Here is a 12,968-nt window from a genome sequence, read left to right on the forward strand (position 1 = left end):
GGACACTCAGGACTTTGACCTTCGGAATCTTACAGAAACTCTTTCATCATCTCCAGAGTTATTCCTGTACTTCATCATCCAGCAGCACTTTACTAAAGAGCCCTACTGCTCACTTTATTGGTCTTCTCACTGCCCTCATGTCTGGCTTTGGCTTCACCCCCATAAACCAGACATACTTCTGCCCTTTATATTTTCATTCCGGAAAAGACCAGAGTCTACTGGATTTCTATAAAACTTAGCCCACTGATTAATGTCTTATCATGACCTTTACCCCTGCCTCTGATTCTACCCCAGATACACAACACATAAAAACAGACCAGTACTCCCCTCTATCATTCAACACTGTAAACAGGACATCTTCATGTATTGAGAAATTAAATGTAACATTTTGAACATTTTTAGAGACAAAAAATGAAGACCACTTTTGCATGAATAAAATGGCATGTACCAACATCTTTATTAAGTTCACAGTATATAAATAAGATTTTACAGCAAGCTTGTGGAACTTTTTATACACTACAAATAGGGTTCTCCATTTGATTTTTACTAAATTCGAACCAAAAAATAAAGTAAATAAGAAATAAACTGTATTTTTCACCTTATGTATGAATTCCACCAGTCAGGTTGTTATGAGCATTAAACCCACTCCGCTGAAGTGCAACGTTCAGTTTCAGTAAAGTTTCTCTAGCCTGAGGCTGGAGCCGTATTAGCATTAGCCGCTAACCGTGCTAAATGCTAACTCTTTCACTGTTCAGAGGTGAGCATTATCAGCCGGTAGCCTGTGTGTTTACCGTGTTAAAACAAGCTACATGGGATGAACCGTTAACTCAGGGTTCCTCAGTGTAGCACTGTCGGGCGGTTAGCCGCTAATGCTAATGTTGCTGCACCCAGCTTTATGGGAAATCTGGAAATAAGCTCACTGTAAATTAATGCAAACGCTTGATAGTGCACCTTATAATCCAGTGCGCCTTATACTGCGAAAATACAGTACTCTAAATGCCAAATGAGTACCATTTCTACTATCTTCTAAAAACAAGTAATGGACATACAAAAATAAGGCCTTTTGGTACCACTTTAAAATAAGGCTCCTTTATAAAGTTTTTAAAGGGGTTTATTAATGTTATTCATAAGGTTGTATTTAGCAGTCACTTACATATATTTTAATAACATATCTGTTATTAACTTTAACTACCCAGATTAATAATGTATCCAATAATCATAACGTGGTGTATATTACCATAAAGAAACATAAAATAACTAAATTGACTTTCTATATTATTTTATTAGATATGTTAATGCTGGCTGATGGAAAAGTGTAACAACATAATTAATATAATAATACAACATAATTAATATGTTTTGTTTGATAAGTATTTAGAACATAATTAATAACCATTAATAAACACTCTTGTAGACTTCCCTAAACCCTTATTTTAAAGTGGTACTGGACCTTTTTTAGATATATTATTTTTGTAATTATCTGCACATACCCTGGCAAAATGTGATTTTGTGTGTTATTCAGATTAACTACTGTTATCATGATGCATGAACTTACTGGCCAGTACAGCTCAATAAAATCAGTTCAAAGATCTTTAACCTGAAAACTTTAAAGTATTTTTTTTTCACCATAGGCAGATGATTTATACTAACACATCAGTATTAGTTCTTAAAACATACATATTTCCCGTTGGGACCAGGCACCATATATTTTTGCTATTGGAGTGTCCTCCTCCACCTCCTCACTGAGGCACAAATCCATTTGTCATTTGTAGACCTTGTTTTCTTCTTCTTGGAACTGAGTTACACGGGGAGTGGTTGAATCCTTCTCCAAAGAAATAAGACAATCCTTTACTAAAAGGATAAATAATAAATCATCATGAAAAATGTATAAAAAACACTGCTCATTAGCTGCTATTAGTGGTGCCATGTAGGCGACCCTGACAGTCTGTTTTGTTGCAGAAGAGTGGTAAAGTTCAGCAACTTCACTGATTACCTTTATCTCTTTTTCATTCCACCTTAAATGAATTTGAACACATGCAATCAAGCAAAACACTGGTATAGGGCTAACAATGAAATTGTGTGGGGCCTTAGTGTCACTGTGTTGTTTTTCACCTGAAGCTACCTCCTCTTTGGTGTGTATCTATACTTTATATATTGAATAGCTGCCAAACCTCAGTGTTGTAGGTTGTAAGAGCAAGTTACCTTTATTCTCTGTTGTTGATAGTGACTGTGTGTTGGCCTGGTGCTGCAGTGTTCACATTTTGGTGCTTCCACAAGATTATGCTGTCAATGTTGGCATATTTTTAGAAAAAAAAATTAAAATACATTTCTGTGATTATTCATATATGAACTAGATACGTTGAGAGAATGAGCCATGCTAAGTAAACTTTCTGCACCTGTTGCCTATCCGTTTCAAAATGATTTATGGGTAATTTCCACTGGGAGAAGTTCCGGAAGGAAGCAGGAACTCACCGTGTTGCGAGGCAGTGTCCAGTTTCACCCCATTTCAACAGACCAGTGTGAAATGGGGTCCTGGGGTCAGAATCATAGACGATGATGGTGGGAAGCAGTGAGGGAGCAGGAGGGTGGGCAGTTCCATCAGGTCCTTTGTTCTGACTGTGAAATACGGCCCGTGACTCATCGTCCGGCTCTGTCTGGGAGGAGGCTCATCACTCGTTTGTAGTTTTAGGATAAGCCAGTATGCATTATTCACCTGAGAGCACGATTGCTTTGCAGTGGAAGTTCAGACGTGACCAATGTGATTTGGTTGGGTTTGATTCACATTAGCTGTAAAGGTCCTCACTGGAAAAAAGAAAACACTGTTTTAGAACTAATACTTAAAAAAAAAATGTTTTTTTTTTTGTATTTAATATTAAATGTTAAATGCTGGTCATTTTTTTCCTTCAGCCAGAATGAACACTCTTATTGTTAAAACTCTTAGCAAAAAATAATAATTTGACTTGTGAAACTAAGGATATATTAGGTATATTGCAATTGTTTAAATAGAATTTTAGAAATAAACTCTGTTTGTATAAAACACGCTCTCATATTTATAAAATCTTATTATACCACAGTTAGGCTAAGAGGAGTTTTATGAGTGCCGTTATCAGCCAGTAATGCACTTTAACCGAAGCTCTCACTATATTACTTCGACACATACAGGTAACTTATCAGTGATGCAGCGCTTACAAGCCAAACAGCACAGTTACAAACAGAGCAGTAATCAAACTACTTTAACTCACAGGGTTTTTATTACCAAAAAGATCCTAACAGATCCTAGACTATTTTTGGTACATAAACACTCACAAGATGATTTAGACTTGCGATTTGCACAATTGTGATACTCTTGTACTCTTGTAAATAAACTTCTACATTTGTAAATTTTGTGAAACACTATTTTTTTTTTTTGAATATCTTGTTTTCAGTGGAAATCAGTGGCACTGTCTCACCAAACTCTGATTGGAGTTTGAAATGTTTGAATTGGTTTGGGACTGAGATCTGGTCCACTTTATCTGGAGTAATTACTAACTTCAGACGAGGTCAGAGTCAGAGTCAGAGTCAGGGCTGCCTGAAACGCCGCTGTAGTGTTTTTGGTTATGGGTTCAGGGTGACGCTAATGAAATTCCTGCCATGGGAGCGGACCACCCTTGTGGATTGTTCAGAGCAATCAGAGGAAGGCTGGAGGAGTTAGTGTGATTGCTTGTGAAGGGCAGTTTGAGGAGATTTGAGTCTTCTCTCAGCCTGTTGAATGTCTTGTTGCCTTTGCCCCGTCTGATTAGCAATCATAAATGATTATTTCTTGTGGAATAATGCAGTGACCTGCCTTTAATCAAATGTGCCCTGGAATTTTAGTATAAACAATCGGAAGAGGTGCTTCAAGAGAAAACACCAGCATGGGTCAACCTAATGTCTCTGCAGAGAACAGAACGTCTATATAGAACATTATGATGAAAGGGCACTAAGCGCTGCCACTATGAGCTGGAGGTTTGAACACACACTCATGCAGCTTTGCCATCAAGCTGCCGGCGCTCAGAGGGAGCAAAATTGGCCCTGCTCTCTCTGGGTGGGTAGATGGCGCTCTCTCCCCACATCACTACTAGGGTGATGTCCACAACACAGGGCGTCTGTGAGCTGATGTATCAGAACCGAGTCGCTGTGCTTTCCTCCAAGCGGTGGTTGGCTTTACATGTATCGGAGGAGGCATGTGTAGGTCTTCACCCTCCTGGTGTGTTGGGGCATCACTAGTGATAGGGGGAGTCCTAATGAGTGTGTTGGGTAATTGGCCATGTAAATCTAGTGTATTTGTGTAGCACTTTTTACAAGTAATAGTAACAATAATGAAAGTATTGATGACAACAGTGATAGTTGCACACAAAAATAGGACTTTTCGGTCAGTAGGTGTCTGCTCCAAGAATCGGCATCATGCCACGTTTGACTGATCTGGATAGGGCCTGTGCGAAAGAGCAACTTCAAGCTGGTGTTCCACAAAACCAAATTGTACCATTATTTGGAGTGAGCCCTGGTACCAGTGTCTCCAAACTGAAGACCAAGTTCCATATAATGGTGGATATCAGAGACAGGAAACTGAAGAAGACGACACCACAAAAAGATTGTGAAACACCAAACAAGTCAATGGCAGAATACGCTGTTTGGAAATGGAAGAGGTTTTAGCAATTTTTTCATGGCTGAACCCACATACTAAGCTCTGCTACTTATTCTTATCCTTACAAATGTGGCTCCATTTAAAAGACAATTGATCGGGCTCCCCAATGCTATAAGATGTATTGCCAAGAACCAATAATAAATAAATAATAAAAAACAATAAAGAAATAATCTACCAATCACAAAATTCCTATCCCAATTACCATCTGTGCTATGTTTTTAAGCTTTTCATAAACATTTCCTGACTGTATTTAACTGCCCAACTGACTAACGGACTTCTATTCTAAGTGAATTTTGAATTAACAGGTTTTCCAAACAAAAAAAATGTATTATACACAGTAATATTGATACACAATGATATTTGAGAATTATATCTTTATCGGAAAAGACCAGTATTTCAAAACAATATTTACTGACATATTTATTGTTGTTTATTTTTTGGAAAAGGACCAAGTAACACTGACCACACTACTACAATTGCCCAACACTTGGTGACACTACTTTAAAATTCATTGCTTTAAGCTCATTTTTAAGTTTTACAGTTAGAACATTCTAACAGGAAGTCTGTTAAGTTGTAAATGTGTATATCAGCATTAGCCCAGAATTCCCACATTGGTGCATCCTTACACAGTGATCAGTGATTAACCATATGCTGCAAGAATAGCCCTGCAGTATTCTTTTCAAACATGTGGTTTATAAACGGTAGGAGTGTATAATATAATACTATTACACTACATATAAAAGGCTGCATTCTTTTTTCAATACTGATCATCTTTTATATTATCTCCACTGCGAACGTGTGTCAAATTACTGAAGAGAGATCCTGTTACACTGCCCTTTAACCTCTCTTACACACACACACACGCACACACACACACACACACACACACACACACACATACAATTTCACCTTCTCTTCCCTCCTCCCCACCTCTGTTTTCTCTCTCACTCTGCTTTCTGTTGTCTCTGTGGTTTGTAATCTCATCAGCACAAATACACACATCTGTCACTTTCAATCAGCACTGTGTGTGTGTGTGTGTGTTTTCAACTGGCTGAGAAATCTGTGTTCATGCCTTTTAGATTTCATCCTGTTGTTTGGAACAGCTTCTTTATGATGTCAATACCAGAGATAACTATACCAAGGATGATAGAGAGGATGCTGATAAAGATAAAAATAATGAATTGTTCTTGTGGTAATAATGAGAACAAGAATGATGATAATGATGATAATAAAAATGATTGTGATGATGACATTGATAAGGCTCAAGATGATAATAGTGATGATAGTGATGCTGGTCGTAATAAAGATGAGAATGAGGGTAATGAGAATGATGATTCTGAAGGTAATAATGAGAATGAGGAAGATAAAAATGATGATCATTCAATAATGATGGCAATAATGAAAATAAGATTGATGATTTTTATGATAACAATGAAGATTATAAGGACTGGGCGATATTGATCACAAACTATATTTTGATATATTTTTCCTGAATTGCGATATACAATATATATCTCGATATTTTTTTCATCCCATTAGGTAATATCAAAAAGATACTTTTGAGACAAAGCTACATGTTCCAAATTTTATATTGATACTTTTATAAATCAGTGCTGTATCCTCTATATTAGAGTAGCCTCAACAACTGAAAGTCATAATTACTAATTATACTAATTATAAACGCACTGTAACGCAGCAATATAAACGATATTGTCTCGTCCTATATCGCATATGAAAATATACCGATATTTTTTTAATCTCGAAATATTGCCCAGCCCTAATGATTATGATGTAATAATGATAAGGATGATCAGTTTAATGGTCATAATGAGGATAAGAATGATTATTATGAAGATAATAATAATGAGAATGAGAATGTTGAGGATGATGGTAACAATAAAGATACGAATGATGATTATGATGGTGTGGTGATGATTGTGACGACTTTGGTAATGATTTCAATGTTTATTCTGAAGGCTATAATGATAATAAGGATGATGATTGCATTGGTAAAAACAATAGTGATTATAGAAACGATGCTTCTACTGCTGATTCTGATATTGAAATGCCTCATAAATATGTTTTGTGTTTTTATCTGATCCTCTTCTGCAGGCTATTCCTCTCTCAAATCCTCCATTACCACTCCATCACCAGCTGGTGGAGGATGGACCATCCCCAGTACTGCCGGCACTTCCTGGCGGACAACAGCACCCTTCATGGTCAGTTTATGGATTATTTAGGTCATTCGTGCTTCTGAATCCCACACTATGTTATAAAGGGTATTGCTGATTATTGGTATAGGAGGTGTGACTTTAGAATGTCTTTAGAGTGGAAAAAATGTGGTTCTAATGTTGGATTTGGGGTTCCATTGCTTAATACACTTACATAAAGAGACTAATCAAAACACTAGGGGTAACAAAAAGTAACAAGTAACAAACGAGTAACAAAAATATGAACACCACACAAGGGTTAACTTAAAAGAGATTTAGGAGAAAAAAACACAAACCATAGGCTTAATATGACTGGTTGTGGTTTGCACTTATTGTTTGCACTATATAAGACCTAGAAAAGTTTTATTTTTATTTTTATCCTTATTCTATTTCTTATAAAATCAATGTGTGAGAGTCTGTTAAGTTTGCGTTATATGATTTTGTTAAATAAAACTCTAGTTTTCAAGCCATTGTTTCATTTTTGACGTTTTCGTTAAAATTTTATTTTTAAATCTCGTCTCGTCTCGTTCTCGTGAACCCAGTATCGTGTCTCGTCTCGTCTCGTGATACTAGTGTCTCGTCACACCTCTACAAAACACTGACAAAGCTGGACTTCTGGATTTTAGTTGCACTTATAGATGCATTTATGTTTAAATAGGTAATGTGGGTATCTTGTTTTCCTTGTTATGAACAGCACACTTAATCTACTAGCAAGCCAAAAAGAAGAGATAATTATTCATCACATTATTGACCAGATACTGAGTCAAGTTTGGACTTAGACTGTGGATTTAGACTGGCATGCGGTTCACATAATTGGACACAGGGGGGCACACTTTCACATAGTAATTAAATGATCAAGAATAGGCTTTATCTCTTCAAGTCTTTCTGATTTTATTGAAGCTTGAAAAAAGCACCAGGACCAGTGTACCAGTGTAAAGCATATCATCACTGTCCAATGAAAAACATGTATCTCCAAAACAGCAGCTTTACAGGAGAGAGATGAAACCTCCTTGACTTTCAATGGAAGTCAATGTCAATTTTGTGAGATTTTCTATTGGTCCATTTATCAATATATTTTGACACAGTGTTAGGGACAGTTTGTGTGTTCAAGTTATGTAGTAAACTGAAAATTGACGGAATGGAATTTGATTGCACAGTAAATAAATATACATGTACTGTGTATATATATACAACATAAGGACAAAAGTATTGGAAAACCTTCTCATTCAGTGTGTCTTTTAAAATTAATGGGATTCAAAAAAGAGTTTAACCTTTTTTGTACAAGATTTTGGAGCACTTCTGTGAAGATATCATTGCTTTTAACTGCAAGAGCATTAGTGAGGTCAATGTGTTGAAAGATCCCCACCACTCCTCATTATCTCCAACTCTCCACTGCTTCACAGCTCACTACCGGGGGTTTTATGTTTGTTTTATGGTCCTATTCTTTTGGCAGTAGTTTTCTACAGAGATTATTTTATATAGAGCTCTGGAAAAAAATAAGAGACCAATTAAAATGATGAGTTTCTTTGATTTTACCGAATAGAAAACCTCTGGAATATAATCAAGAGGAAGATGGATGATCACAAGCCATCAAACCAAACTGAACTGCTTGAATTTTTGCACCAGGAGTAAAGGCATAAAGTTATCCAAAAGCAGTGTGTAAGACTGGTGGAGGAGAACATGCCAAGATGCATTTCTCTCATTTTCTGCAAATAAATGCTCTAAATGACAGTGCTTTTAGTGTCCGCAGTTTAAAACAACAATGTTCATTTTACTCGGCGCAGAAATTGTTGGGTAAAAGAATATAATTATTGTATCTTAAGATCATTTAAACGCCACTGACATAATAATAATAGAACAGCATAACCAAGCATTTAAACACGTTCAATGCATAGATTAAGAAATATATACTTTTCATCACCTACTTTATACCTTTGGTATTTCATGACTGACTAAAATACTGTTCACATTTACATACCTGAACAAACTTACGAATAAACTCAACAGATGATATCATAATTATCAAATATTACTAAAGTCATCAGCATTTATTATATGATAAGTAGATGATAATATAATCGTTACAGGCCTATTTGCAACTTAATAAAGTAGCGGAATGCATTCATTAGAAAGGGTGTCCACACATATTTGGACATACAGTCTTTGTGTACTCACATTTATATGACGGAACATAATACTGCGTGCTCCTACACATATTTTTAATTTTTAAGTAATTTGTAGGATTTGCAACCCCTTATCTGTTAGATGCTGATATGTGGTGAAGTGCTGCAGCTGAGATTCTTTAGGATCAAGCAAAAAAAAAAGAAAAAAAAGAAAATTCTGCATTACAATGTCATTAGATATATATTTAGAACTGCTCTCCGCAGCTTTGCGGCTGCTTCACAGCTCGTTTGTGTGCTGTCAGATTAAGCCTGACTGATCCACTGGAGGCGAGAGTGGAGCAGACAGCTGTTCAGGCTGTTCGCATTGTGACACCGCTACATTAAAGCAATGGCTCAGCCACGAATCAAATGAACCTGATTTAACGTTTACCCTGGAGGCAGTCGATCAGACAAAGCATGTTTAGAATGTTTGGAATCTGAAGCTCACTTCTGAAGTTTGGAATCAGAGATGCTAGGCTAACATGCTAACAAACAGTAGACTGAGACAGTCGTTAAAAATGTTTTTATGTAAATGTTATCATTCTTAACTTTAATGTAATGTTTATATGACCTATCCAAACTACTTTACTTAGTGACTGCTGGCTGGTTGCAGTATGATGTGTAGCCCCACACATTCCTATAGGTTTCAGTGGCAGCACACAGCCCCGCCCATTTTTCAACTAAATTTTCCTCTTAAAACTGTCTTTTTTATCTTCAGTGTCTAATTCTATTTTAATATTCCCTATAATAATATTGGGGTGAGACATTCCCCCCCCCCCCCCCCCCCCCACTTTGACTTTCTAAGGTTACTGCTTCATTTCACTCCACATGGTGGCGCTAATCAAATGAATCACATGATCTACAAAGACGGCATTAAGTATTATAGAGAGTTGTCTTGTGATATATAGAGAATCGCAGAAACACTGTTTGTGATGTCATTGTTATTGTAGGCAACAAAAATATTGTGATAATATAAGATTGTCTCGTTCGGGCTGAGAATTCCCATCGCTTTCCTTGGGCTCTGTTGTGTCAGGCTCAAGAAAATTGTCTGTGATGTAGACCTACGTTTTTTTTTTTTTCCATTTTCTCCCAATTTAGCTAGGCCAATTGTCCCACCCATTCAGTTGCCACAACACAAGGAGGGTGAAGACTAGCACATGCCTCCTCTAACACATGTGAAGTCATGTGTAGAGCCACTGCCTCTTTTCGAGCTGATGCTGATGCAGCATTGTCGAGAAGCATCACAGCACACTCGGAGGAAAGCGCAGCGACACGGTTTGGATACGCCATCTGCCCAAATGTGGGGAGAGAGCAAGGCCAATTGTGCTCTCTCGGGGCTGCAGCAGCTGATGGCAAGCTGCATGACTGGGATTCGAACCAGCGATCTCCTGATCATAGTGTCAGCGCTTTAGACTGCTAGACCACTCGTAGACCTACACTTGGACTCACAATGACTCACAAGTTTATGAGGCGGGCTGAGTCTGGCTGGATTTTTTTTTGGACCCGAGCTAAACTAATATTGCCACATTTTTTATCCCCAGTAAATAAAACAGATTCATGACCACAGTTTAGCCCTGCCCACTCACAGTGAAATTAAAAGTAGAGTTTCAGCCTGGGCTGCTTTTTAAATAAGGCACACTACAGGACAGCCAATCAGAACACATATTCTTACATACAGTATATCAGTCTCAAAAGTTGTCAAAACTGTGTGATTAGTTCTATGGTTTAAATATTGATTGAGGATTAATTTTCTACTCTTTTTGGTATAATGATATAAACAGACTTTTGGACCAAAATAAATGCATGGAAAATGTAGCAGGTTGTTTCAGTTTGTGGCAGCAGTGTGATGCTTTAAATATGTAGTCTAATACAATCCTATATCACTTTTTACACATTAGCTTTAATCAAATACTGTACATTTACAGTACTGCTGACATTAGCTATAACAGCCTGCACCTTTCCGGTGTTTGGCATCTGGACTGGGGCTCCTCTCATCATTATTCAGGATATCAGGTGTTGGGTTATTGCACTGTCAGGTGTTGTCTGGCTGAACAGTTACAGGACATTGTGGGTTGAAGGGTGATGTGTGGCGGCAGGCAGGGCGTCCACTCGTCTGTTCTGAGCTGCTCTGTCTTCCTGTTTTACACCACACTGCTCAGTGGCTGTGTAATTTAGCCCTCATAGCCTAAAAGCTTTTATCAGACAACCTGGAGGGAGAGAGAAAGAGAGAGAGAGAGAGAGAGAGAGAGAGAGAGAGAAAGAAAGATTGACCTGTCTAGAGAAAGGATGAGAGTGTGTGACAGTGACAGGCATTGGTATCCTTTCATTTATCTGCTGTAGAATCTAGAGTAAGAGCAGCTTTTGCTGGTTTCTGGTTCTACAGTAGATTGTCTAAACTTGTGTTTGATGGTTAGGGGTGTTTTCACACCAGCATTATTTGTTCTGCTTAAAATGGACTCAGTTTGATTCAACAGGTGTGAAAACAATAATTGCACTCTGGTGCAGACCAAAGCTCTCAAAAGAGGTTCCTTTGGGGTGAGAGTGTTATCAAGCCTTAATTCACCCGACTATCGAATTTCTTCCTCATGTTTGAGCTACACAGCTTTTCAGGTGCAGTTTAAACTGATTTATTACACAGACTATTAATACTACAGCTTTTAACTACTGCATCTCATTAGTTAGTTGTTTTAACACTGGATATGGGATGTACAGCAAAATCAAATTTTCTATGTTTCTACTGCACTACTATACGCACTGAGCTGAAACAAAAAACCTTCTTGCTGTATTTTCTTTCTTTCTCCCGCACGAATGAGCTCTGACCAGTAAGCAGAGACCACATGCGCATCTGGTTTGTTGGAGTAGAATGTGTGTTTGCATATAAAGAGAGTGTGTGTTGTGCACATGTTGATAGAAGAGGGAATAATGTTCCCACTGGCAACACATGAAACACACACACACACACAGACATCACAGACACACACACACACACACACACACACACAAACACACACCCTTTGTAGTTCTAATGGCAGGTATGGATCTCTGCAGTTATTTATCAGCACAGCATTGAACACCATTTTTTACCAAATTAAAAATCTCAGGAATATAATCAAGAGGTAGATGGATGATCACAAGCCATCAAACCAAACTGAACTGCTTGAACCTTTGCACCAGAAGTGGCATAAAGTTATCCAAAAGCAGTGTGGACGACTGGTGGAGGAGAACATGCCAAGATGCATGAAAACTGTAATAAAAAACAGAGTTATTCCACCAAATATTAATTTCTGAACTCTTAAAACTTTTATGAATATAAACTTATTTTCTTTAAATTATTTGAGGCCTGAAAGCTCTGCATATTTTTGGTTACTTTGATAATTTTTCATTTTCTGCAAATAAATGCTCTAAATGACAGTATTTTTCTTTGGAATTTGAGAGAAAGGATTTTATAGTAGTTTATAGAATAAAACAAAAGTGTTAATTGTACTATATAACTATAAATAGCAAAATCAGAGAAACTGATTTAGAAACAGAAGTGGTCTCTTCATTTTTTTCCAAAGTTGTATACATATTTGAGCATTTCAATTGGTCCATTCAAAATGGAACTTTCTTAGATTCACATTATATATAAATAAACACACACAAATAAAGTGGACGTCTTGCTTCTTCAGACAGTATTGATCTTGTCACCTACAGTTCAGTCCAGTCTACTGCCCATCAATAGCGGCCTGCTGCCATCCTGTCCAGCAAAGTCACACTGATGTCTAGACCCTCTGATCTTCTTTCATCAGCTGAATGACAGTGTCCTATAACCTGTCACACACACACACACAAACACACACACAATGACTTCAGAGACGCATTCATACATATTAACTACACAGGCATGAATACACACACTAAATACTCCCACATACAGACCCAGCATATACACAC

General features: G+C 37.3%; 1 protein-coding gene and 1 long non-coding RNA gene across 5 annotated transcripts in view; one reads left to right on the forward strand and one right to left on the reverse strand.

Annotated features, from left to right (window-relative positions):
- The window catches only part of LOC125804584 (uncharacterized), a 432,046-nt gene that overhangs the window by 379,534 nt on the left and 39,544 nt on the right, over nt 1-12,968 (reverse strand). The window lies entirely within an intron of this gene.
- The window catches only part of plch1 (phospholipase C, eta 1), a 150,075-nt gene that overhangs the window by 16,779 nt on the left and 120,328 nt on the right, over nt 1-12,968 (forward strand). For all 4 annotated transcript variants that reach the window (XM_049483588.1, XM_049483589.1, XM_049483585.1 and 1 more), the window contains exon 2: nt 6,776-6,882. In XM_049483588.1, coding sequence (XP_049339545.1) covers nt 6,828-6,882 — 55 coding nt within the window. In that variant the 5' untranslated portion in view covers nt 6,776-6,827. The remainder of the gene's footprint in view (nt 1-6,775; nt 6,883-12,968) is intronic.

The sequence above is a fragment of the Astyanax mexicanus genome, chromosome 9, assembly GCF_023375975.1.
Source record: "Astyanax mexicanus isolate ESR-SI-001 chromosome 9, AstMex3_surface, whole genome shotgun sequence".
Taxonomy (NCBI): Eukaryota; Metazoa; Chordata; class Actinopteri; order Characiformes; family Acestrorhamphidae; genus Astyanax; species Astyanax mexicanus.